At 33.3% G+C, this 25,524-nt stretch overlaps 1 protein-coding gene across 16 annotated transcripts in view; it reads left to right on the top strand.

The window, feature by feature from the left end:
• LPHN2 (latrophilin 2) overlaps positions 1–25,524 on the top strand; it is a 188,029-nt gene that overhangs the window by 16,631 nt on the left and 145,874 nt on the right. For all 16 annotated transcript variants that reach the window (XM_008568332.1, XM_008568343.1, XM_008568336.1 and 13 more), the window contains exon 2: positions 19,317–19,489. In XM_008568332.1, the coding sequence (XP_008566554.1) occupies positions 19,417–19,489 (73 nt within the window). In that variant the 5' untranslated portion in view covers positions 19,317–19,416. The remainder of the gene's footprint in view (positions 1–19,316; positions 19,490–25,524) is intronic.

The raw sequence follows: 25,524 nt of genomic DNA, 5'->3' as shown, positions 1-25,524 counted from the left end.
AACCCTCGGGCAGGAGCGCCGCTGCGCTTCCCAAGCGGCGCACTTATCCAGTGTGCCACCGGGCCGGCCCTATCAAATTGACTTTTTAATGCTAAGTACTTACTAAAATTTTAGTGTGTTTCATCATTTTAACATAAAATCAAAAGTTTGTCAAATTTTAAGTGTTAAAATCCAGGTTAACATTTTTTGAAATGATCTGTCATGGTGATACAGAAACAACTTTACAGGTAGACTCAATTTAATGGAAATCAGAAGCTCCCGATCTTCAGTAGTGAGTTTCCTTTATATGAACTTTTGAGTTTTATTGATTCTTCACACCAGCACAACAGATAATAAATTGAATAATCTAGAACAGTGCAGCTTTTGGTTTAGTATATGTAAATATTACAAATTTAAAAAATTTTGAAAATTCTTCTTAATTCCAAGTATAATAGTCAGAAATAGTACAAATATCTAATTGGTGTATTTGGTTGTTTACCTGAAAGGCAGATGTTTTGATTTTTGGAATTCGCTTATGTTCAAGAATGTATTAAGGGCTGGCCAGTTAGCTCAGTTGGTTACAGCATGGTGCTGATAACACGATCCCTGTACCAGCCAGCAGCCAAAAAACAAAAAGACTGTATTAATCCGACCCAAACTCCTTAACCAACTTTTCATTTATAGGGACATTGTTAGGTTACAATAAAGGTCATACAGGTAAATTTGAGTGAGTAAAAATCTTGATTTTTGGTAGCCTTGTCTCCCTTCTGTGTTGTGCAATTTATAGTTTTCTCAAGGCCACAGAATATTAATTACCGAGCCGGAATGATTCAGTTTTTGCCATTATCTTACCTCTCACTCCCAATTTTGATAAGTTATATTAAAATGTGCAGTACTAGGGAATTCTTGCTATAGAGAAGACTTCTTTTGAGAATCCTATTAAAATAGAAGTCACATCCAAGTTATCTTTTAAAAAAATCTAATATTTTATTTGTGGGTACGATCTCTTAAAGTATGTTATGCTTTTGTAGTTCAGGGCAGCTATTTCCAACGATGTTGCATGTGCATAAATGACAGGTAAGGGCTTGGATATACTTTAATAATTTACAGTATTTATATGCCTTGAATTTTACTTTCAAGATGTTACTTATGGTTTTCTACAATGCCACAGAGGTTATTGTGGCAGCACATGTGGTTTTAATAATTTAACAGAACTCTGGTACTGAGTTTGCCAAAAATTACCAGGCCAGAAATATTCTTTTGCTTGCATCGGTCTTAAAGTCTGTATTTTTAAGTATTGATTGCGTTTTATCCTCTGCAAGAAGAATTTTACCTGTAAGCACATTTCATGTAGCTTACCATTAACTTCTGGGCTTTGATTCTATTCATTTATATCAACAGCCTTTTATTAAGGCCCTGCCTGGAGAAATGTACTGTTCTGTAAGGACTGTGCTTACTAGGTTTTATAAGGGAAACAGACATTTGCACAAGTAATTGTAATATAAGACATACTATAATGATATGCCAAAGTGAAATGTAGAGGAAAGCTTGTGGAAATACAGGAAAGGGGGAGCAAATTCAAAATGAATGGAATGGAAAAAGAGACCCTATTTAAGTAGATGTGAAGGCTGAAGAGGATTGCAGTATGTAGGCTTTCTTGAGGAGGAGGAAAGTTCAGGAGTAAAGGCATGGGAAAATAAAAGCAGAAATATGGTGCCTTAGAGGAAATGTGTACGGATGGTATGAATTGCACAGAAAGTGGGAGGAGATGAAACCGGGATGTTAGTTTGGGACATATTTATAAAGAGCCTGCTCTGCTAAGATTAGACTAAATGTAGGCCATGAAAAGTCGATTTTTTCCATTGAGAAAGTGTTACATTAAATTGCCAGCTCTCAATGTTGTATAACCAATGAACTAGAGTGGGGAAATAACTGGAAGAAATAAGAAACCTAATTAGAAGGTGTGGATGACAGTCTTGATGAGAGACAATGGCACAGATAGATGTGAGAAGTTCTTTAAACGTAGGATAGAATTTGGCATTGGATTGAATGCAAGGAACAGGGGGAGCTGGGAATCAAAGCCATTAGTTTGCTTGAGAGCAAAGGAGAAGGAAAGAGCCCATTTTTCTTATGATACTTTGAGGGGCATGCATTAAGCCTAAAGAATATCAACTGCCCCCAAATTGCTTCAAGTTGATATGTACACTTTTTAATGTAATATTTGTGAAAACATATAATTTTGCTTTTTTAATAGATGTTTCTGAAATTTTTTTTGAGAATGTGCCTGCATGTTTAAATGATTTTTATATATATATATACCACACACACACACTTTTTTTTTTTTAATGCTCATATAAAATGAAACATTTTATTATGTGGCTTTCAGGCTCCATGACCTAGGTTTTTGCTTTATTTATATTTTATATGAGGTTTCTCCTAGGTAATCAAGACTGTATAAAAATAAGCTGTTATAATCTGGTTAGAGAGAAATCTTTATTTTGTTTTAGACCTGTTGAGATACTCTTCATTGTTCAGGGCCATTTTAGTAACATTCTTAACAGCTCTTTAAGCAACTAATTTGCTTTTCTTAGGTTTCCTTAGAGACCAGCCTGCCCCTTTTCAGAAAGCTTAGGAATATCTCTGCCCTTGGAGGTTTTTTTTAAAAAAAAAATTCACTGCAATTTATCTTTACTGTAGCTTTCTCTTTGTTATCATGAACTTCTGTATTATATGTTTATCTTATTGGTACATAGGAAATTTCCCTGCTACAACTTGTTCTGTAAAAGAATAACAAAATCATTTCCTCAGTAGCTTTTCAGCTCTTCATACCCAGCTATAGTTTTTAGGTTTTATAGCTGATGCTTTGTATCATGTTAATTATGGGTGACAAGACTGAACAACAACCAAAAGTACCTATCAGCACCTGTCCATCAGTGATTAACTCAGAGTAGGCTCTCAATGTATTTTTTGAGTAAACTACGGTATCGTTGATAATAATGAAAATCACAATAAACTGTGCTAGTATCTAACCAGTTATAGATTCTTCTCATGGATATAGGAATGATAAAAGTTATAATAAAAGTGCTATAATACTGATTTTTCTCTGCTTATATAAAAATATTCTTGCTTCCATATAATAGAGAAAATTTGTGTGATGCAGTTATAGTGCTTGATAAAGCTTCATACTTGGAAAGCTTTCGGTAAATGCTCATTAATATTATTATTACTGAGTAGGTTAAATCTGGTGAACATTTGTTCACATATTTAAATGGCTCTTGTCTTTTGACATCCATTTTTACACTTCAGATTTGTTTTATTTTTTCTCTCATATTTGGGAGATTCCCTTTTACTCCTTTTCTCAATTCTGCTCAGGATTTTCTTTTATTTTTTATTGTAGGATTTTCTATTGTTGTTGCTACCTCCGTTAAATTATAACTTACTGACTGACTTGACTGGCTTTTATCAAAATTGGTGTTCTGATACTGAAAGCAGGAAGTGTGGTTTGCTTGTCCATCTGAACCTCTTAGTACTTTGTGCTTATACTTTTATTGTGCAATTAAAGACTAATAGTTTTTTCTCATTTTACTTTTATAATATGATGCCTGATCGAGCTGTGATACAGAAAACATGTAAGCAGGATTCTTCCTTGTATTTCTTCTCCTGACCTACAATCACAGGTCCAAAATCCCTGCCCCCAAATCATCCTAGACATTAAGATCCTCCCGTGCCTTAACAGTTTTGAAAGGAAGTCAGTTAAAGGATGCTTGTCAGAACTGTGTCCTGTTGGGATGGCTTGCTTCTGCTTTTTTTTCTAAAAGGATAAATCACATTGAAGACATAGATATGCATAAGGTAATCAAAATGAAATAAAGGGAAGTTAACCAGATATGAATGTTGATACTGTAGTGTGAATTGTATTTTATTTACTTAGTTAAGGAAACTATAAAAATACAAAAATTCTTGAAAAGACATTTTTAATATATATAAGATCAAATATGTACAGAAAAATTTTGATAGTATTTTAACAAATCCATGGTCCAACTGTTATCAAACTGTGCAACCATCTAGTCAATCAGCAGCCTGTGGAACAATAGCATTTAATATTTTGTATAAACTTTTAGCAAAGACGGCCCAGATTTTTAGCATCAGAGATATTTTCTGGTATGCAAGAAGCCATTCTTCGATAGTTTCTTTTTTTAGTAGGTAATTATATATCACAGGTGGATTATCTTTATCTTTTAATTGTGAGATGATAGTTTTTTGGGAGAGTGGGTGGTTGTCTGCCTTTCCAAATGTATTATAGTGACTAATATTAAAATCTGATTAAAATCTCATTGTGTTCTTGCATTCACAGCAGACTACTATAAATTGCATTATTTGAAACTGAATGATAACTATGGTTTGATTTAAAGTATTAATAAAATCTAAATTTGTACATTCAAGCTGTAGGAATTCAAGATTTTAATTTAGTAAAATGCCAGAACAATTTCTTGTATTTAGGTTGACAAGTGTTAAGAGATAAGTATGTCTTACCAAATTAGGACAGGCATATGTATTATACCATTTATAGAGTCTAATTATTAAAACCTGTTAAATTTTATATTTAATATTCAGATATCTTTCTGCAAACGAATTACTTAGATTTGTCAATGTTTGATTCGTTTTCTAAAGTCAATAAGTTCAAATGCTGGTCGGAGGGATAGTGGAAAATTAGGATTTCAAAGTAGCCATCATTTTTCAACAGCCTCTGTAAATCATAATTACTAAAAAGAAACAATGCTAAGTGTACTATAGGCAGTATCAGATACATTTCTCTTTGCAAAGTAAGGCTGACGTTTAATTTCCAGTGTGGAATTTACTGGTTTTCACATAGAGGCGAGATAGCCCACATTTAGCTGTTGAACTGGAATGCTGATGTCGGTCCCATAATTTTGGAGGAGGAACAAGATGTGGATTTTAATTTTTTTGTTCTTTGTTCTGTATGGTGATAAAAGTGTTTTCTACACCTATGTTATTCTCTGTTAAAAAACTTCACTGCTTGGAGGAGTTTTACTGATGGAAACAGTATTTTCTCAAATTTAAAATATTGCTAGGGAAATGTGTAGATGTGGAAGCCTACCTTGTCAAAAAGTTTTACAGGAAAAAATTATCTAGTATTTTTAGTGTACTTTGAAAATAAATGTCTAATTTGTTCATTTACACAATCCCCAGTATTTATTTAAAAGCAAAATTATGAGGTATATTTAATGTAGTTGTATATAACCTTTCATTTTGTAATACTTTTAAAGTTTAAAATTTTTAAAAATATTTAAAGTTATAAATTATTTTTGTAGACATTGTCAAATTTGTAAGTTTTTAAAAAAATTTTCTAATGGAGTTTGGTCCTGAGTTGCAGGTTTTGTTTCCCTAGTAATTGTGGACCTTCTGCTTCCTCACTCTTACAATGAGGAGTCTCAGTGGTTTTTAAAACTCCTCCTTGAGGGTTTTGACTTCTATAAATAATGAGAATGAAAAGTTATTTTATGTCAAACAATGATAAACTAAACTTTTTGAAAAAATACTCATTTTCGTTTTCTGTCTTGTAAATTTACACTCCTCAATATTTAATTAAGCATTTAATTAAAAAAATAGTCCTGCTTAGAAAAAAATCCTTGAAAATTCCTATTTTAGGAGATCTCTAAGTTCATTTCCAGTTTTAAAAAATTATGTTTCTGTTTCATACTTGAGTTTCTGAATTCTGTTCACTTTTCTTATCCTTTTAATTCATATACATTACTTCTCAGAGTTCATTTTATTCATTCATGCCTCCCTCCCTCCCTTTGTTTTTTTCCTGTTTATCTATCTTCCTTTATTCTGTTTATTATGTTCTAGCTCTTTATTAGGCATAATGCAAGGGTACCTGGCACTCACTGAGGTTATTATAGTTGTGAAAGCCATGAGTTCTATTTTGTTGGCTCACAATCTTTTTTTTTTTTTTGTCTTTTTGTCTTTTTTCCGTGTCCGGCAACGGATTGCAACCCTCAGTGTTGCCCCCGTACCGGACCGGGGACCGGCGACGGGATCGCAAGCCTCGGCGTTGCTCCCGCGCCTCGCTCAGCCAGTGAGCTGGAGCCGGTCTGTACGTGGGATCCGAACCCTCGGACGGGAGCGCTGCCGCGCTTCCCAAGCAGCGCACTATCCAGTGCGCCACCGGGCCGGCCCGATTTGTGCAATTTTCTGTGTGTATGTTATACTTAAATAAAAAGGTGTGCTTTTAAAAAATAAAAACATGCCCTGTCTCACACTGGCTTTTGGTACCACTCTGAATTTATTGGCCCACCATTTGATTTTTCACAATCTTTTGAAAATCATACTTCACATACTATGTGAGAGTGGTAAGCATATTTAGTATGGACAAAAATATCCCTGTTCCCCTGCTGTGTGGTGGAGATTTAGGGAAGGGGGTCAGTTAGATAGTCAACTGAGGGGCCTAAACTGAGTCCTAGAAAAGGAATAGTAGTTGGCCAAGCGACAAGTGGCAGAGGGATTCCAGACAAGGAACAGCAGCAATATGCCAAGAAATGTAAGGATAAGCCTCCTGTGGCATAAAATTGAATTACCAAAATATTTCAAAAAGAAAACCAGGATATAAAGAATAATTATTCTCAAATTTAGACATGTTAGCTAAAAAAAGAAATCTATTACAAATTACAGTGTTTTTTAGAAAGTTGGTTAGTTCATTCTACATTTGATGTATTAATTACCAGGATATTGCACCACTCATCAAAATCAAGATTAAAGGGGTAAGCAAAAGCCATGGTTGGTAAGGAGCACTTATTCTATTAATTACACTAATTTGGAAAGTTATTTGTGCACTTGTCTCATTTCCTTATCTTCTGCATCATTGTATTGCTTGCAGTACCACCAGCCTCAGTACCTTCAGCAAAGTATACAGGGAGTTTTTTTGGCCTGGTTTGAAGAGATTTATGTTGAAGAAAGATAAACATTGAAAATTTCAACAAAAAGGATTTTTAAAATAGTTTAAAAGCTTAATTGAAGAGGAGTTACAAGATAACCCAGTAGCAACTATTATACAAATAATGCATATGATGGCTATAGAAAACTGTGAAGTGAGGGTTTTTTTTTTCCATTTTGAAGCAGTCAGGTTGACTTTTTGGCACAGGTGGTTTCTAGACTGTATCAGGTCTATACAGACTTTTTGTAGGTGGAAAGGAGAGAAATGCTTTTACATGGATAAAAAATCTTGAGTGAAAGTCAGTTGGAGAGGTGTGTTTAGAATTACTGAGCAAACAATTTTGATGGAAGCAGGGGTTAGATTAGTATTTTTGAAGTTAAATCGGTTTGGATTTTATTTCTAGCTTTGCTTTTTACTGTCCCCCTCTTTTTTTTTTTTTTTTTTTTTAAGTTTTAAAATTTACTATCCTCTTCACCTCCAGCCCCCAGTTGCAATTTCCCTGTTGTTAAAAGAGAGATAATAGCTTTGTTGTGATAAATTACAGCAAGATAATAATACGTGTACTTCTGGAAAAAGTAAAATACCAACAGTTCTGAGATTTGCCTTTGTCAAGTCAAAACCTCAAGTATGTTCTTTTCTAATAAGTAAAATGATTTGTAGGATTGGTTTCAGTTTTACATATTTTTATGGTTTAGAGTGAAAATAACAAGATTAATGTAATGGAGGTTGGCAAGTTGGATGGAGGATGAGGAATCAGCTGTGAGGTTTTTGCAGTTTAGAGAGAAAGAGGTTAGGGCAGAGGGGGTGAAAGGAATGGAAAAGGAATTAAGATATTTCTTTTTTTTTTTTTTTGTCTTTTTCCGTGTCCGGCAATGGATCGCAACCCTCAGTGTTGCCCCCGTACCGGACCGGGGACCGGCAACAGGACTGCAACCCTCGGTGCTGCCCCTGCGCCTCGCTCAGCCAGTGAGCGGGAACCGGTCCATATGTGGGATCCGAACCCTCGGGCGAGAGCGCCGCCGCGCTTCCCAAGCGGCGCACTATCCAGTGCGCCACCGGGCCGGCCCCGGAATTAAGATATTTCAAATTAGAATCAGTACAACAGTGAATGTACCACCTTAAAATGAAGTGCCTGTTGTATTAATGTAGCTATATTATACCCAAACTTAGGATGAATAATGCTCCAGAGGATTTTTGGTTTTAGAAACTATTAGACACTGGACTAATTTCATTTGTGTGTGTATACATATATCCATGCATGCACACACATATACATTTAGTAAGCTTGGTACAAAGAAAATCTGTTATTTCCTACTAGATGTGATTTTTTTTTTCTTTTACCATTTCACACCAGTGTATTTGTTATTGTTATTTAGCAATTGAAGGATAATATGTATAATTCATGCTAAATTAGTATATTGGTCTAGAAGGTTTTTCGGGAGACTAATAATGGAGTAGAGGCTTCTTTCATAGGTATGACTATATAAAACATTATTAATGTTAACAGATGTTTCACTTTAATCCCCTAGACTGATTGTTTGGTAACAGCAGGAGATTTATTAAGCCTGAATTGTGTGAAATTGTGTGTGCATAAGCTGCTACTTAGATTGTAAAAATGCTATTGAAAACTGCTAAAAAGTTTTAGTTATAATTGGCAGAGAAGTATTAACCATGCTAAAAGAAGTATGTGTGTATGGTTGGCCCACGTGCCTTAACCTTTTATCATTTATCTTCTTGTATTAATGTCACTGAATTATTAATTCATGAACCAGGGTAGGAAGGGTGAAGCCACCATTTAAATGTGTGGCAAATTTATCCTTATCGCCAGAGACATGAAAAAAAGTCATTTTGTGTTATCTGTAATATGGAAAGGACATTTTAAAATTTCATTTACAGTAATCCACTTCACTTCCAGTAAAACACCTAGATTATTACTACCACAATATAATGCTCTTATTAAAAATTTGTAACCTTCTCCACTCTTTGGTCTTGTATATATAATATTGATAGAAAAGTTTAGCCTTCATTTATTTTAATGTGATACCTATTACAGCTTGACAGGGTTGTTCTTATGAATGGTATGTTATAGTTTGACTATTAAATTTTTAAAAAGAGTAGATTGGCAGAAAACAAAAATATTTAATAATAACAATCAAGGTATTTTGGTTGGGGGGAGTCTGGATATAGGGAATTGGAAAGCTCTAAAAATTCTTTCTTCTGAAAGACGTGTGTGTTTATTGTGACTTCATAATCATTTGTAATAAGGTAGGTGATTTCGGCCTTGTAGAATTTTTAGCTTTACAGAGGAAAGTCAGCAAATTAGAATTTAGCAGTTTGCTGTTGAATATAGTGTGGAACTGGGATATAGCCAGTACTTTTTATGGATGAATAACAGTGATGACAGAAATTTCAAGAGTTTGAAGCCACTTTTACCAACAACTATTTGAAACCATTGTGCTGATGATAGAATACCTCAGAGGTCTTGTCTAAACTGCATTATTTTCCAGTTTCTCATTATTTACTGTTTTGATTGGTTTTATATTCTTTCCTGCCAAACAAAGTAGTAAGATAAGATACTTTGGTAATGTCCTTTTTTTTTTTTTTTTTCTTTTGGAATTTCTCCCCAAACATTATAAAGCCATATGTATGGCTTTGTTAAACACAATGAAACACTAATTCATTTTGGTCAGCATCGTGCTGCTTTGTTTTATTTTTCTCATGCCAGCACAGTTAATTTATCTTTACATGAACATTTAAATTAATTTCTTAAAATAATGGACTAAAGTTGGTTTTGTTATTTTGATAGACATTTATAGTTATTAGTTAGTTATCTACCCACTTATCGTGTTCTTGTGCTTGTTCATCTACAGCAGGGGCTGGCAACCTGTTGCCAGCCATCTGTTTTGTAAGTAAAGTTTTGTTGGCAGACAGCCATGGTCATTCATTTATGTGTTGTCTGTGGCACCTTTCATGGTACAAGTGGCAGAGCTGTGTAGTTGTGACAGAGACTGTAAGGCCCTTAAAGCCTAAAGTAGTCACCTTAATATGGTTTTTTATAGAAAAAGGTAACTGACTTCTGCTCAGATACCTATAGTATCAGTCTACATAATATGTTGATTCTAATCTTTCCAGATAAATGGAATGTAACTGATAATTTTAAGCTTAAAACACTTGAAGAATCACTAGTTATTATCCTTGGTATTTATTCTTTTTAAGCAGTTTTTTTTACTTTCCTTTATATGTGGAGTAGCAACAATAATTGATACATTTTTCCCAAAGTTGTCTGAATTGAAACATTTTTTAAAATTGTTAAAATATTACAAAAATACATTAGTCTTTTACCAAATGACAGAGTCTTAGCAAGTAATTCAAGCTTCCAGTCAGTTTTTCTCAGCTTTTTATAACTGTTTCTTTTTATTAAACATCATTGTTTTATTACTACTTTAATGTTATTTGAAATTTTAATAGAGGTTATAATATTATATTTTGAAGTTGAAAAATCCGTTTTCTAAAAACCACATACCTTCCCCACTCTGATTGAGTAGTTAATAAGTACTAACACATAAAACTGGATATGTTTTAATTTTAATAAACACAATTTTGAGTTTTTGTTGTTTTTTTTTTAACATTTAACAAGTGTTAAAATGACTCAGTTCATTACTGTTTTTTAATAGTTGTGTCCATGAATATTTTTCTTACCTTCTGATCTAAATTAATGCTGTTTAGAGGAATCAGCCATACCAATCACACAGAATCTCAGCCTGACAGTGGATGACAATCTATTTTGTTCATTTATGTAGACTAAACTTTAATACTGTGAATTAGGTTAATCATAAATAATTGATATATTCCTTTTCTCTGCAACTCAGGAAAATTCCATTATTTTGAGTTTTACTTGTATAGATATAAATGGATGGAACATACAGCTTAATAGGGTCCAGCCCCAGTTAAGGCACAGGAACTTGCTCTTTCTTGAAGAAGTCCCTAATGTCATTTTGATTTTTGGTCATCTGTAGGTTTCTCAGGAAGGCATAGTGTGAAATATGTAAGCTGATTAAGTCTCAAGGTATTGTAGTATGGCTGTCAATATAATAATCTGTAAGTAGGTTTCAAAAAAATGATTTCTTGAAATTGCTACTTCTTAGGTGTAATTTTTTAAATGTGAATTAGAATAATTGCCAAGATGTGTTTTGGTAGAAGAGCCAAGCTCTTAGATAAACATATTGCAGAAGCCCCTAAATATCTTCCTTAAGATTACCTAAGGTGGAATCAGGATGATAACCCCATAACTGGAAGATTGGGAAATTGATGGGATCATAGATATATCTTCTGTTCTTACCCTTCGACTAGTTGCTGCACTTGAAATGTAGACTTTGTAAATTGTCCCAAACCCCATAGTGGTGTGTTAAGCCAGGATTCTAGGGTGTGCTCATGATCTCAATCTTGGACTTTTTCATTAAGATGACATTGGTCGATCATGTCTGAAGGAAACACAGATCCAGAAACTACTCTTATTTCTCTTCTCTCTCATGATTTTAGTATAAAATATATATATTACTGTTAAGTTTTGGAGGGTTTAGTAATTATTATTTAAAGCGTATTTTGGATCTTGGTCATTTTCTTGTGTATTTAAGTCTTCTTAGAAGATTATTAACTTCTTGGTGGTGGCAACTATGTCTTAATCTTTTTATAATATCTTTAGAACCTAACACAGGATCAATTAACATATAAGGTAAAAAAATAAGTTTAACACTCATTTCACCACCCAATATCAAAAATATCTAACAGGTACTCACTAGATAGACATTGACTTGAATTGACATACATGCAATTATAGTGCTAATATGATCTACTTTATTTTTAAAGTAAGAAATTAAAGTCTAGATAACACTATATATATTGACATAGTTTGCAAATGAATTGTATCACTTACTGATTACAAAAGGCAATGTGCTTTACTTCACAAAATTCTCTTCAGCTTCATAGTATGTCTTCTTTATAGTTAATTTTTCATATTTATTTTTAAGATCATTTGACATAATTTAATCAGATTATCTCATTACTTCTTTGAACCCTTTGATGGTGATATTGATGATCTAATATACGACAAATCCTAGGTCATTATTATCCCATTTAGTGGTTGTATACATAGACCAAGAGGGAATTTGAATGTTGATGTGGGGAATGTCTAGTAACAGTGATATATGAACAAAGGGTCCAGTGCAGTGAGCCAAATATAAGATTGCATCTTTTGAGCCACACTGAATTTTTTCTTGTGTATTTGCCCAAACAATAAATAATTAGTCCATAATCTCATAGATGTTAACATTAAAACACTCATTTTATGACTATTAAGATGCATTGCTAGTTATATTGGAAAAAATATTTATGTTTATTTTTCTGACTTGTTATAAGCAACTTCTCAGATAGTTCGTTGATAATCAGGTTTATCAGTTTAGAATAATTTGTTAATTTATAACATATAATTGTTATAGATTTTAAATGGCCATATAAATGAGTAAAATTAAGATAGCCCAACTGGAAATGCTAAAAATTAAGTTAATATTTAGCTCTCATTACCTAAGGGATATTAGTTTTGCTCATGTAAACATTTTGAAAATCAAGTCATTACTCTTTTGATATTTTACCTCTTTCATGATCCCCAAATGACTTTATTCTATTTCCATTTTTTATTCTAAAGGAAAAGATAATAGAACATGTAGTTTGTCTGATTGACTTAATTTGTGACAATAGTAATTTTAGAACATTTGTGACAATAGTAATTGTAGAGCATTTGTGACAGTAGTATTTTTAGAACATGGGCTTATTTCACAGCCCTGATATTTATTTACTGCCCTTGAGCAGGTTAAGTTTTCTCATTTTTTAGGTAAAATGGAGATAATATATATTTCTCCAGGTTGCTGTGAAAATTACATAAAATAAATAAGTAAACTAGTTTATCTATCTAGTTTAGCTATAATTTTTTTGGAACCTAAATGTGCCAGGCAATTATAGCTTTTTCCTAGGACGGTTTATTTTTTAATTAGAATATAGTCTCTCTGAGGAGAAGGAATTTTGTCTCTTATTCCTCAGTACATAGCACATAATAGGTGCTCAGTAAATATTTGTTGAATGTATAATTTGGTGTATAGTGGACATAATGGCTGTCTAGTTAGCCTTGATTGGAATCTAAGCTCTGCCACTTACTAGTTGAGTAATCTCAGTTGACTCACTTTTCCTCTCCGAGCCTCAGATTTCTGACCTTTATATTGAGGATTATAATAAGGATTTTTATAAGTATTAGTGATTTGTGTCTGATACAATATTTCACACATAGTAAGTACTCAGGAAATATTTCTGGTGTAGTACCTGTAATTTGCATTCAGTTCTGAAAAATTGCATGAAAATTGTAGACTGTTGCAAAGATAAGAGGAAATAGAATATCTTTTAAAATTGGAGAGGACTCATTTAAAAATAGTTTTTCCTTTCCCCCAAATGGGGAAAAAACTAACTTCTAAGTTGTAGGTATGCTATAATTTTTTCTAACAATAAATACAAAATACTCTAAACACATGGATTTTTGGGAGGGAGTTGTTTCTGTTTTTTGGTAGGAAAGTTGGGGGGCCATGAACTTTTCATATATGTAAGGTAATATTTTGGACTGGGCATGTAACTTCATTGTTGTTTTTGTTTTTCTTTTGAAAACTTTGTTTGCAAGTTTATGTTCAGCCATAAAGTGTTCCCTACATTGGTTTGAGAATGACAGCTATTTATTTTTATTATTTCAACTGGATGGATTTTAATGAAGAGAATGTCAGACTGCCCCAGACTGTGCCTCTTGTGTCCACAACTATAAGCATCTCTTGCATGCTCAGCATGACTCCTAGATATTATAGCAGATAGGATGTAATTTACTAGGAGCATTTCTGAACTGTTTTTTCTGCTCCTCCTCTAAATCTTCTCACGGGAGAGTTTATTTTTCCACAAATGAAGAAGTTTCAGTAAAGAGTAAGACCAATAATGTATATTAAGGGGACTTTAGTACAAATAGTTTAATTAAAGTACTCTAGTCTTGATACCAGTGTCCTCAGAAATGAGATGGAGAAAGAGGGTGGCTGCTAATAATTGGCCACATGGTTTTAGAATCTTTATCAGCATTGGCACCCCCAAGCCTTTGCTTGTGAAGGAAAGAAACTCAAACCCAAAAGAACATCGAACGTCTAGAGCAAAGAAAGCCCTCTGACAAGCAGTAGCAAGAGTTTATTTAGCTGACTTACCGAAGGAAAACTTCCAGGGGTGTCCATGTTTTCTACAACGTTAACAAGAAGGAGAAATTCAAGCCTATGAGGATAACATAAAATATTTCTGAAAAGTGAATTCTCTGATTGAGGTTCAGCTAAACTGAAATGAAACTGTGATTAATTTATTTTCCATTTTCTAAGCCTTTGCATGGGGCAGAGTGGGGTTAGTATCATCCTTTTTGTATGTGTTTGTTTTGGTAAAATTTAGAAAAGCAGGTTTCTTTTACAAGTAAATTATGTCCCATAATGATTATGATTTTATAGAGCAAATAATATCAAAAGACTGATTTTGTATAACTATCTTTAGTTTTCACTCAGCATTGACATATATTTAGCACATAGAATTTTAGGCTTAGCCAAAGCATCAATGTTTTATTTTACACAGCGTTAATGCATAATAACAATGGGTAACTTTAGTTAGAGCCCATGCTTAGATAACTCTTTCCTTTCCCTGTTTTCTTCGTGCTTATAGTTGTTTGGGGTTTAATATCCAGTGTTCACAGTACTTCAGTGTCCATGAGTAAAAATCAAAATAAAGCTTTAGATATAAATCTTTATGGTGCCTTTCCTCTTAACAGAATATCAACCCTAGTTAACCAGTTTTAGAAAAATTTAATTAAATTAACTTTGTCTCATTAATTTGAAACGTGTTATATTCTACTTCTTTCATTGATGCTTATCAACGAGTGGGTCTTTTTTTTTCTATATATGCTAAATAAGTATCATCACATAATAAGGCTAAATGTGATTTCCTGATAATGTAGCGTAAATATGTGACTTAAAACTGGTTAGTGGTGTTTTTCTTTTAAATAATTTTGCTGACAGTTTAAAGCACAGGATATTTAATGCAGCTAATAAATGTAAGTAGGTTACTGTCTGAAAGGCTACAGCTGACTGTACATCGTAAGTAGTGTATAAAACATTGAGGACTATTGGGATATAAACAATGCTGAAGCGTATTCCTGGAAGTCGGTGTTCAGCTTTGGAAGGTTTGGTAGTAATGATGCATTAATTGACTTTTTACATGACAGAGTAATAGGATACTTAGATCTGAAAAAATCATGACAGAGGTTTGGTAGACAATGGCTTGTGGTTTATAGAAACAAGGTTAAGATGAAATTGTTTGAATCTTCTTATTGGAAGGATAAGCAACAAGCAGAGGTAGGAGTAGGTTGTACATTAGAAGTGGCTTGGATTTTTAGAAATCATAATCATTTATAATTTAAGTGGAAATGTGCTGTTTCTGATTTTGCTAAGAAATGAACTGTTACATAGTGTTGCCAGGGACTTCATCTATGCACTGTACTTCTAGCTCCTAGTTCCTCTCCCACTTCATGCTAAACTCTCTGAAGTTCTTAGAAAGTAGTTTTCTAAAAATCTAAAGACATACAGGTTATTAATGTGGGAAATCACTTACAATAGCTTTTTCTGTTTGTTAAAAGAAAATTTAATAGCCATTTTTGGTTTTGTTCCTTTCTTTTTGTTTTGCTTTGTAAGATGCTATTATTAAAGCTTCTTTTTGATGGTAGTTAGAGAGTTTGAAGGACAAGTCTCTTAGTTCCATCTATGCCTCTGAGTATCCTTTGGCTCCAGTTTGACTTAGGAGCAATGATTCCTAGGGATTAGTTTAATCACATTTGGTTATTTATTCATTCTATTATTAGTTGATTGTGGTTTGCTAGATATTTCGATTTTCATTAACGTTTGTTTAATGGAGAGTTGTTTTTAATTTTGATCACAGCAGTAAAGTCTTTTGACTTAGTTTTCAAAGCTTCACTTTGGGAAATAATTTTATTTGATGTTAAAGTGATTGGGTATAGGTTGTAGAGTGAGAAAAATAAATTTGATATTTCTTTTACTTACTCATTACAAAGGTAGATGGACTTTAAGGTTTTTTTTTGCGTAAAAGCGATGATTTTATACTTTCCAGAACCTGTTTCTATTTGTCAGAAAGAGTCACTTACAGTAAGACTCATAATTGACTGGAGTGCACTTTAAAATTGTGTTTCACATTCTCAACTCTAAAAAATACGCTGAATTTTTAGTATGTAAAATCTGTTCATGAAGTATTCAGTCCTGGCCAAAGACCACAATAGAAGTCTTGGTTGTGTGGTTTCCTCCTCCTTCTCCCCTCACTGAGAGAGGTTTTCCTATCTTGGCAGCTGTTTCCTGCAAGGCAGTCATCAATCCCTGATTCCTTCCTTCCCTTTCTTCCCACAAACAAGGACTCTTTTAAATAGTGAATGACCGAAGACAGACTGATCTTGGATCACTTTAAGAAAGTGGAAACGTGTTCAAGAGTTGTACATGTGGGCAAGCAGTCTGTGCACATTAGCTCACTGAAATGAAAGTACCCATTACAACTGAAACATGGAGAGTCTAAATTCTTTGAATCTGGAGCAGTCAAAGGCTGACTTAATTCTACTTGTAGCAGTAATGCACCTCATCCATATGTTAAAATTATTCTAATTGATTGATCAGATCATTGAACAGACTGTAGGATATACGATATTGTTCATCAATTAGCATTATTGGATGTGACAAGCCATGAAATTTAACTTTTCTTTAGGCTTTATATAGAATAACTTTCAGTGTTTTTTTTTTTTTTTGTCTTTTTCCGTGTCCGGCAACGGATCGCAACCCTCAGTGTCGGTTAGCATTATTGGATGTGACAAGCCATGAAATTTAACTTTTCTTTAGGCTTTATATAGAATAACTTTCAGTGCTTTTTTTTTTTTTTGTCTTTTTCCGTGTCCGGCAACGGATCGCAACCCTCAGTGTCGCCCCCGTACCGGACCGGGACCGGCAACGGGATCGCAGCCCTTGGTGTTGCTCCCGCGCCTCGCTCAGCCAGTGAGCGGGAACCGGTCTGTATGTGGGATCCGAACCCTTGGCGGGAGCGCCGCCGCGCTTCCCAAGCAGCGCACTCTAGCAGTGCGCCACCGGGCCGGCCCAGAATAACTTTCAGTTTTAAGGCAGGTACTTTTGCCACAGCAGTTGTAAACTTCAGGTTTACTTTTGGTTTTGTCTTTTGGATAGTTTTTGGAAGGTCAGAATGGGAAATGAACAGTACAAGCCAGCTAATTTTGCAGGGACATGTGCCACATGTGTCTATCAGGTGCATTTTTGATGGATCATTTTTCTTTTTGTATTTTTTCATTGAGTAGAGGAAGATTGCTCTTTCCTTTGTTTTCATCCTGTTTCTTTGGACAGAGAAGCATTTGAGGTGTTCTCAGAACTGCATAGTACCAAAGGTGATGACCCTTCCTCCCTCCCCTACCCCTCCATGCCCACCATGATACCTAAATGTCTTCAGTGCTTTCAGAGAGAACTAAAACTTGGGCTGATGGTAGGTCATGAACAGGTATATAGGAAAGCGGTTATATCTCTGAAACTGTGGCCATGATAAAACATATTCCTTATTATAGAAATATCTTGCTGGTTTCATCTGTGATTTTTACAGATCTCTTTATTTAAACACTAGATAATAGTTTCAGATTAACTTTTTTTCTTTATTTTTGGTGTGGTTGTTGATAAAGCAAGATAGTGCCTTTATGGTATGATAAATGTCCCAGACCATTTATAGTCTGTCTGCTTTTCCATTGAAGTTACATTACAGTGCACTGATAATAGAATACAGTAAGCTGCTAATAGAATCCCATATGATACATGAAACAATTACTAAATGCAGAATAGTTCAGATAATGTGAAAGAACTCAGTTGTCAGGAAAATTCTGTTTTCTAAATTTCTTTATGCTTTAGTGACAGCATCTAAATTATCTAAGAGTTAGTTTTTTTGAGTTATATATATACATAACATCAGAATGGGGTGGGAAGAATCCTCTCACTGCTCCACTTTATAAAACTCTTCAGTTGTAGCAGGTTAAGGGTGGCTTGAGAAAACTTGGTAAAAGTATTATTTAGAAGAAAATGATAGGAAGCTAATATGAAGAAACAGAGATGTCCCTTAAAAGGAAAAATTTTAATTTCTTTATCCTCAGAAGCTAGCTATATTTGGGAACTGCCTTTATTTTATGTGTATTGTAAGGCTGATGTTTACTCTGTGACTCCTCACACTATCCTAGAAAGAAGTAAAATACCTGAATAGAACCCAGCAAATGACCAGGTCTCATGCGATCCTAGGAACCAAGAAATACTTAAAGTCACACTCCTGAAGTTTTAGTACTGTCTTTAAGTTTGGAGAACTGGATCCATGAGGGCTAGTCAGAATTAGACTTGACTCTGGGTTTTGTGTACTTTGCCACTCTTTTCCCAGAGTTTTAAAAAATAGTGATGCAACTTTGTAGATATACTCATTGTAGCCCTGAGGGTATTATTTAGATCCTGTGGGCTTAAGTATATAGGTTCAATCTTAAGAAGTTATACCTTGTTGTAAGAGCAACCAGTATATGAAATCTAAAATTTTAAAATAAAATAGTTATGAGACAATCACTTCATTAAACTGCTCCCTCTACAAGTAACTAGCAGTCAGAGAAATAACAGTTTGATACATGATGTTCAGGAATGTGGCGTTTTTGGAATGCCTTTGTTATATAAGTGAAAGTACACCCATATGTAAAGATTGTACATCTTATTTAGACAAATAAACTCATTACATCTCTAATCTATCTTACAGGGAAACTGAATGAAATAATAAATGATATTGATGTTACCATCATTAGAAACAAAGTATATGTATGTATAAAATTTGGTTTAGAGATATTATGTACTAAAGCTAGTACTTTGATAAAAAGACTGTAATATGTCACGGAGAGACAGACGTATTATTCTAGAGTGACTATCTGAGCTTTTAATGCTTTTCAAAGAAAATTTGTGTAACTATTCTATGAATTCATACGTCATGGTTATCTATAAACGCTTTTTGGGCTTTGACTCTTTTGAAGATGTGAGGCTCAGATATCTAGGATATAGGAGTAGCTTCCATGTTGAATATGGAATCAAAATATATTTTATACTCAGGAGAGGGATGGAGGAAGAAAAAGAGAATTATTGTTATTGTTTTTGCATTTTTTGTGACATAGAGGCCCATAGAATAAATGATGGATTTGTTTGATTTTCAGATATGAAGATCAATGATGCAGACTGCTGGGTTCGATGAAGCTGGACATTTATAACTAGATTCATTAAGGAATACAAAGAAAATATTTAAAGGGATCAATAATGGTGTCTTCTGGTTGCAGAATGCGAAGTCTGTGGTTTATCATTATAATCAGCTTCTTATCTAATACAGAAGGTAAGATGCAGTTTAAATTTTGTTTTTTAAATCCTGGAGAACTTAAATTATGCAATCTTTTTTGTATGGAAGTGGCTAGAATATTATTTTATTATTTTAAAAAGTAGGTGTTAAAAATATTTTCTGAACGTCGAATTCTTTTTGGTGGTTGAATTATTTTCATTACGTAGCTATATGGTATATAAAAAGTACTAGATGTCTGAGTTTATATTTTACATAATTTTATAAAATGTAATCATTCTAAATAATCCTAGGGAACTAAACGAAAGCATTGTTTTAGTGTGTATTTTACATTTATTGACTACATTTATTTCAGTAAAATAGAAAGAGTTTTGTGGTAACTGTTTCATTTCATCTTTAGATTGGTCTGCCTCTTAACTGTGGTCAGAGTTCTAAAACTTCTACAAAACATTTTTTCATATCTTTTATTTAGAAAAACTTATTTTTTTGTAGTGCTTCCTTTTTAATGTTATCTAGATCTTTAACTGTATATCTATATTCCTTATAATGTGAAAACTTGCAGAAGTATAGTTAACAATTTCCCTTTACTTAAAAAGAGATATGGAATTTTTCTTTAGCACTGTTGCTTTGAATTTTTTAAAATCTAGAAATAGTAATGAGGATAGTAATGAGAATATTTTTCAAGACAGATGTGACTTTTAAAAAAGTAAATATACTGTTGAGGCATAATGAAATAGTTGAAACTATCTTTTAGTCTTAAATATTATTTCCGTGTGAAATTAACATCCAGGTGCTTTTTGAGCAGGAAGTTAATATGGAGCTAAGATGTGTAAAATTTTATAGCTAGTTGATAGTGGTAGTTATTGTATTCAGCATGAAAATATATCAATCTTGTAAAATCTGTGAAGAATACAAATCTCTGAGAAGTACATATAAAATATATTTTTTTAGTCCTAATTATTGAAAAAAATGTTTTACAGTTTTAAAATTCATTTTCTATATACTTTAAAGTGATCCCATTTATACCTATTAATAAAATGATAAGTAGAGAAAAAGAGGCATGCTGTCAATTTATAGAAAGAGGCTTGTTATTTCATTGTCTTTATGATAAGCTTCAATATGTTAACATGTAAAGTTACAAATGGGTTAATATTTAATTTTCAGATGACATTGCTCATTGCTTTAGAATTAAACATTCACCAGATTTAACTTTAACATGTAATATATCTGAATGAATAGTACTGTAATGATAAACAAAGAGCAGGAACTGAGTTTAATAATAAGAATCTCTGGCTTGGATTGTTAATGAAAATCTTGTGTATAGTCCATAATTTTTCATGTGTCTTTTGGGGAGAAAACATATTGAATTCCTGCTGTCATGTTTGAATGTTTTTATACATTTAAAAAAGATTCCATGTGTGGACCAATGGCTCAATAGTCCACATAATGAAAAAGTTACCAATCAAGATAGAGACCACTTTGCTGGCACGGTAGCTTAACTCAGCGGGTAGCTAGCAAATAGAAACTTTTTCATGACATACTGCACTTGGAGCAGATAATGCTCCAAGAACATCTATAGAGAAAACCAATTAAAGTTAGGTATGAGAGTGTAGGAAGAAAAATATAAATTTAACCATTCAGCCATTAAGTTTCTTCTGGGCCTTTACATGATTGTTATCTTTTAAAATCTTGTAGAGATAAGTTCTTTTTGTACCTGTTTTTGGGTTCTTGCATGTAAATTCAGATAAAGTTTCGTAGGTGGTTTCTTCCTTCCTTCCTCATTTATTGAGTGACCAAATTGAACCAGGTGCTTAGGATTTAAAAATGCATAAGGTACAGTTGTTATGCTTGAGGAGCTCATGGTTTTCAACAGGGGTTGACACCTCAAATACCTATTAGTGCCAAGCAGGTAAAGTAATTTAGTTTAGCAGGCCAGTTGAGTTGTATTTAGCCTGGTTTTCCCAGTCTTCTGACTTTTTTAGTAGAAACCAAACATTAGAGGGTTTTTTTTGGCAGTTGGCCAGTACAGGGATCTGAACTGTAGACTAGAATTTTGAAATAATAGCAATAATTAAGATTTAAAAAACAAAACAAGCCTGTGTATTGCAGAATAGTCATGGGTAAAGCTTTCCCTTTTGGGAGCTTTCTTTTTTCCTGTTTATAGTAGTATTTTACTTTGGTGTATGATGTTAAAGTCTAAACATAATTATGGATTTGTTTTATATCATACATATGAGAGGTCAATTTCCAAATTTGTAAGAAGGGCTTATGTTGAAATGAACATTATAAATATGTCATATTTGTGTGCATGTTAAAGAGCAAATCACTAAGAATTTTTTGAAGTTTTAACATGGTAGAAGTGAATTATATAAAAGTTTAATTGTTAGAATTACCTTATCTGTATCTATCTAGGTGTTTGTCTATCTCGATGAGTCGGTTATTAAGAATAGAATCTTACCCATTAAGATTTACTTGTTTTAGCAAAATAGGAGCAATGTTTTATTTATTTGTTAAGTCTCTACTCTCCCGTGTGTCTTGGAAAATTATGTTTAGAATTTCCAAATAAAAAATGATTTTTTAAAGACCAAACTTTCAAAATGTTTTGTAAATTTTTCTTGTAATTGATTTTATTCCTAGAGAACTAGCCTCAAGCCCTTCAAAAGTCAGTTTTGTTGAGAAATTGTTGTGCTTTGATTCTTTCGGCCAATTTTTATAAGGAATGTTTTGTAAATTTTTCTTGTAATTGATTTTATTCCTAGAGAACTAGCCTCAAGCCTTTCAAAAGTCAGTTTTGTTGAGAAATTGTTGTGCTTTGATTCTTTCGGCCAATTTTTATAAGCATAGTAACCCACTGTGGAATCATGTATCAGTAAGTAGGAAAGTAAATTGAATTTTTGTGTCCTAGAGAATTAAATTATGCTATGTAATGGAGTCCTGGCAAGCATAAGTCAGACATATGAAGGCTTGCTGAAGTGACAAGTTACAAATAATAGCTGTTTTTCAGCAAAGCTCATAATATGGGTTTCAGGTTGAATTTTTTATGTAATGAGTATGTAATTAGATTTCATTAGTCAAAATGTTAATTAACTCAAATTTCATTGTTGCTTATTAAAAAAAAAATGTTATAACAGGTCTAAATGCCAGATATGACAGATACAGCTTTACATATTTATTTTATAAAAATCAAAAAAATTTAAGACATTGCTGTAGAAATTGTATTTTACCAGTTTTTAATGTATTTTCAAATTCTCTAAGCACATTTTATAATGAATTTTGAGTTAATGTTATCTTACTGAAAAATGATATGTGAATGATGTGTGTCTATAGGGTCTTTTCACTGTTTGGGTAGAAGAAAAAAGGTCTAGGGTTTAAATATGAATTAGAAAAAACTTGTTTGGGGCATTTAAATATTTCCTTCAGAAAGAAAGGAATTTTGTGGAAGGAATAGTAACTTTTTTCTCCAGTGTTAAACTCAAGGATTAAAATAATTCAAACTAATAGATTTATTCCTTCCTTTTAATTTTTTTATTTTCACACGCATATAATAAAATGTACACACATATATGTATGCACACACATACTGCATGCCTATACATATACACACACATATGTAGTATGTCAGTTTCAGAAGGGCAAGGATTTGCCATTGCTGTTGATTGATGTGTTCACGTGCTTAGAACAATGCCTCGTTTATAGAAAGCACTCAATCTGTATCCATTACATAAACCACCATAAATCTTTGAAGAGGTTCATAATCTTAACAGTGAGGGAGGGAACAATGAGCAGATGTAAGAACAGGGTAGTAAGTGCCATGATGGTGTTCACACAGGCGTTGGATGAGGGGTAGTTGAGGTGGTGGATGCATGTCAGTAAAGTCTTCCAACTGGAAGTGATGATGATGCTTGAGCTGACTCTCAATATAAGTTGCATATGCTAGGTAAAGGCAGTGGTGAGCATAGTGGAGGAACAACAAAGTCTATGGAGGTTCTCAAACTTTAGGTATAGCAGAATCACCTGGAAGGTCCGGGGTGGGGCCCAAGCATTAGTGTTTCTTACATATTCCAGTGCTGATGGTGTTGCTCAGCATCAAACTGTAAGAACCACTGCAGTATTGTGTGTGAGTGGAAGGTTGAAGTGAGGAGTAAGAGGACATGGATATAGATAACTTTAAAAAAGTATTTTTGAAAAAATCATGATTTGATTCACTGTAATTCAGAAGTTAGTAACCACTTGTTTCCTGAGAGTTAGTCTATACGTTTTCAGATTGCTCTTTATTTCTCTGATCAGGCTTGTTGGGCATAATTTTAGGCTTCAAAAAAGGATTTTTGTTTTTTGATGGTATATTGAGAAAAAACAATTTGAAAAAGTCACACAAGATTGGAAAAAACAACATATTTTCTGTTAGAGATAAATGCTACATATAATAGAGCTCCTAAGCTCTTGCTTCAATTTACTTCTTTTCATTGTGATACCCTTGTTCTTTTTCTTGCTGTGAATAACTATATGGCCATTGCTATGATAACGCTGAATTGACCTACTGTAGGGACTTAAGATTTCCCAGTGTAGCAAAATTGACTACTTTTGTTCATTTCAGTATATTTGATTAGTTGAAATATAGGAGGTAAATTTTCAGCAAGTTACGTGGGGATTTGGTTACGTGACTCCTGTTAAACTACCATGAAATTAATAGGAATTGTATATCTGTGCTTGCTGCATGGCAAATGTAACCCTATTTTTTAAATTCACAAATTATATAAATTAATATCTATTCAAAATGATGCATTGGTTTTTTTTTTTTGTCTTTTATCTTTTTCCATGTCCGGCAACGGATCGCAACCCTCAGTGTTGCCCCCGTACCGGACCGGGGACCGGCAACGGAATTGCAACCCTCGGTGCCGCTCCCGCGCCTCGCTCAGCCAGTGAGCGGGAACCGGTCCGCATGTGGGATCCGAACCCTCGGGCGGGGGCGCCGCCGCGCTTCTCAAGCAGCGCACTTATCCAGTGCGCCACCGGGCCGGCCCAATGCATTGGTTTTTTAAAAGTGATTTTATTTATATTTTTTCAAATAGACCAATGTGATTTTACTCCTTAGGGAAATACTTAACTATATTGTTCTTAGGGCACTTCAGATATTCTTTATTATGTTTTATGAGTGCAATGTAATTTGATTGCAGCAGCTTTCTTCTCCATAGGTAGGGATGTAATTCCATTTTATTTATTTATTTTTATTGTAACATAGTTAATTGTATATATTTGTGGGGTACAGAGTTGAATGTCATTGCCTCTGTGCTATATGTGATGCTCAAATCAGGATAATTAGTATATTCTTCATTATAGGATGTAATCGTTTTTTGTGGCCCTTTACCAACTCCTCTCTTACCCCTTCTTCCCCCTCAGTTTTAAAAATATTAATGCCATTTACAAATTGTATGATGTTGCTTCTTATCTTGCAAAAATCCAAAGATGTTCTATATTATTACTACTAGGATTCAAGATCAATGTAAATTTGTTCTGAATATGACTCAAAGTTGCAAAAAATAAAACTAAGCTCAATAGGATATACTGGTATATTTCAAAAATTTCATTTGGATTATGCTTTGGTCATCTTATGTATCAATATTGTGTCAAAATAAGCCATGATTTATAAATGAGAATTAAGTTCAAGTGTTTGATTGTTGATTTTTTTTCTTCCCATTTTTCTTCCTCCTTTCTATTCTATTCTGTTCCCCTTTTCCTCTTTTCCAATAGTGGAAAAGGTTTGTTTACCCACAGTTTCTGTTGATTCAACATTGCGTCTATTGCTGGTGGGAAAGTGTTGCAAAAAAGAAAGAAAAGACCTCATTAAATGTTTAATAAATAAATTTATTATTATACAATTATGATTTTCTAAAAGTAAAGAGGTTATTAGCTTTTCCACAGTAGAGTAAGTTTTAGAAATATTGACTTTACATGCATATTAGACATTTATTGCAGTTATTGTTATATTTTGAAAGAATCAATAGTATATTAAAGGTAGCTTAACTAAAAGCACAGGAGGTATTTAAAGCACCTTAATTTTGTGGAACTGTTTTTTT

The sequence above is a fragment of the Galeopterus variegatus genome, unplaced genomic scaffold (genome assembly GCF_000696425.1).
Source record: "Galeopterus variegatus unplaced genomic scaffold, G_variegatus-3.0.2 Scaffold401, whole genome shotgun sequence".
Lineage (NCBI taxonomy): Eukaryota > Metazoa > Chordata > Mammalia > Dermoptera > Cynocephalidae > Galeopterus > Galeopterus variegatus.
Note: the sequence above shows the minus strand (reverse complement) of the source record. Positions and strands in the feature narration are given on the sequence as shown.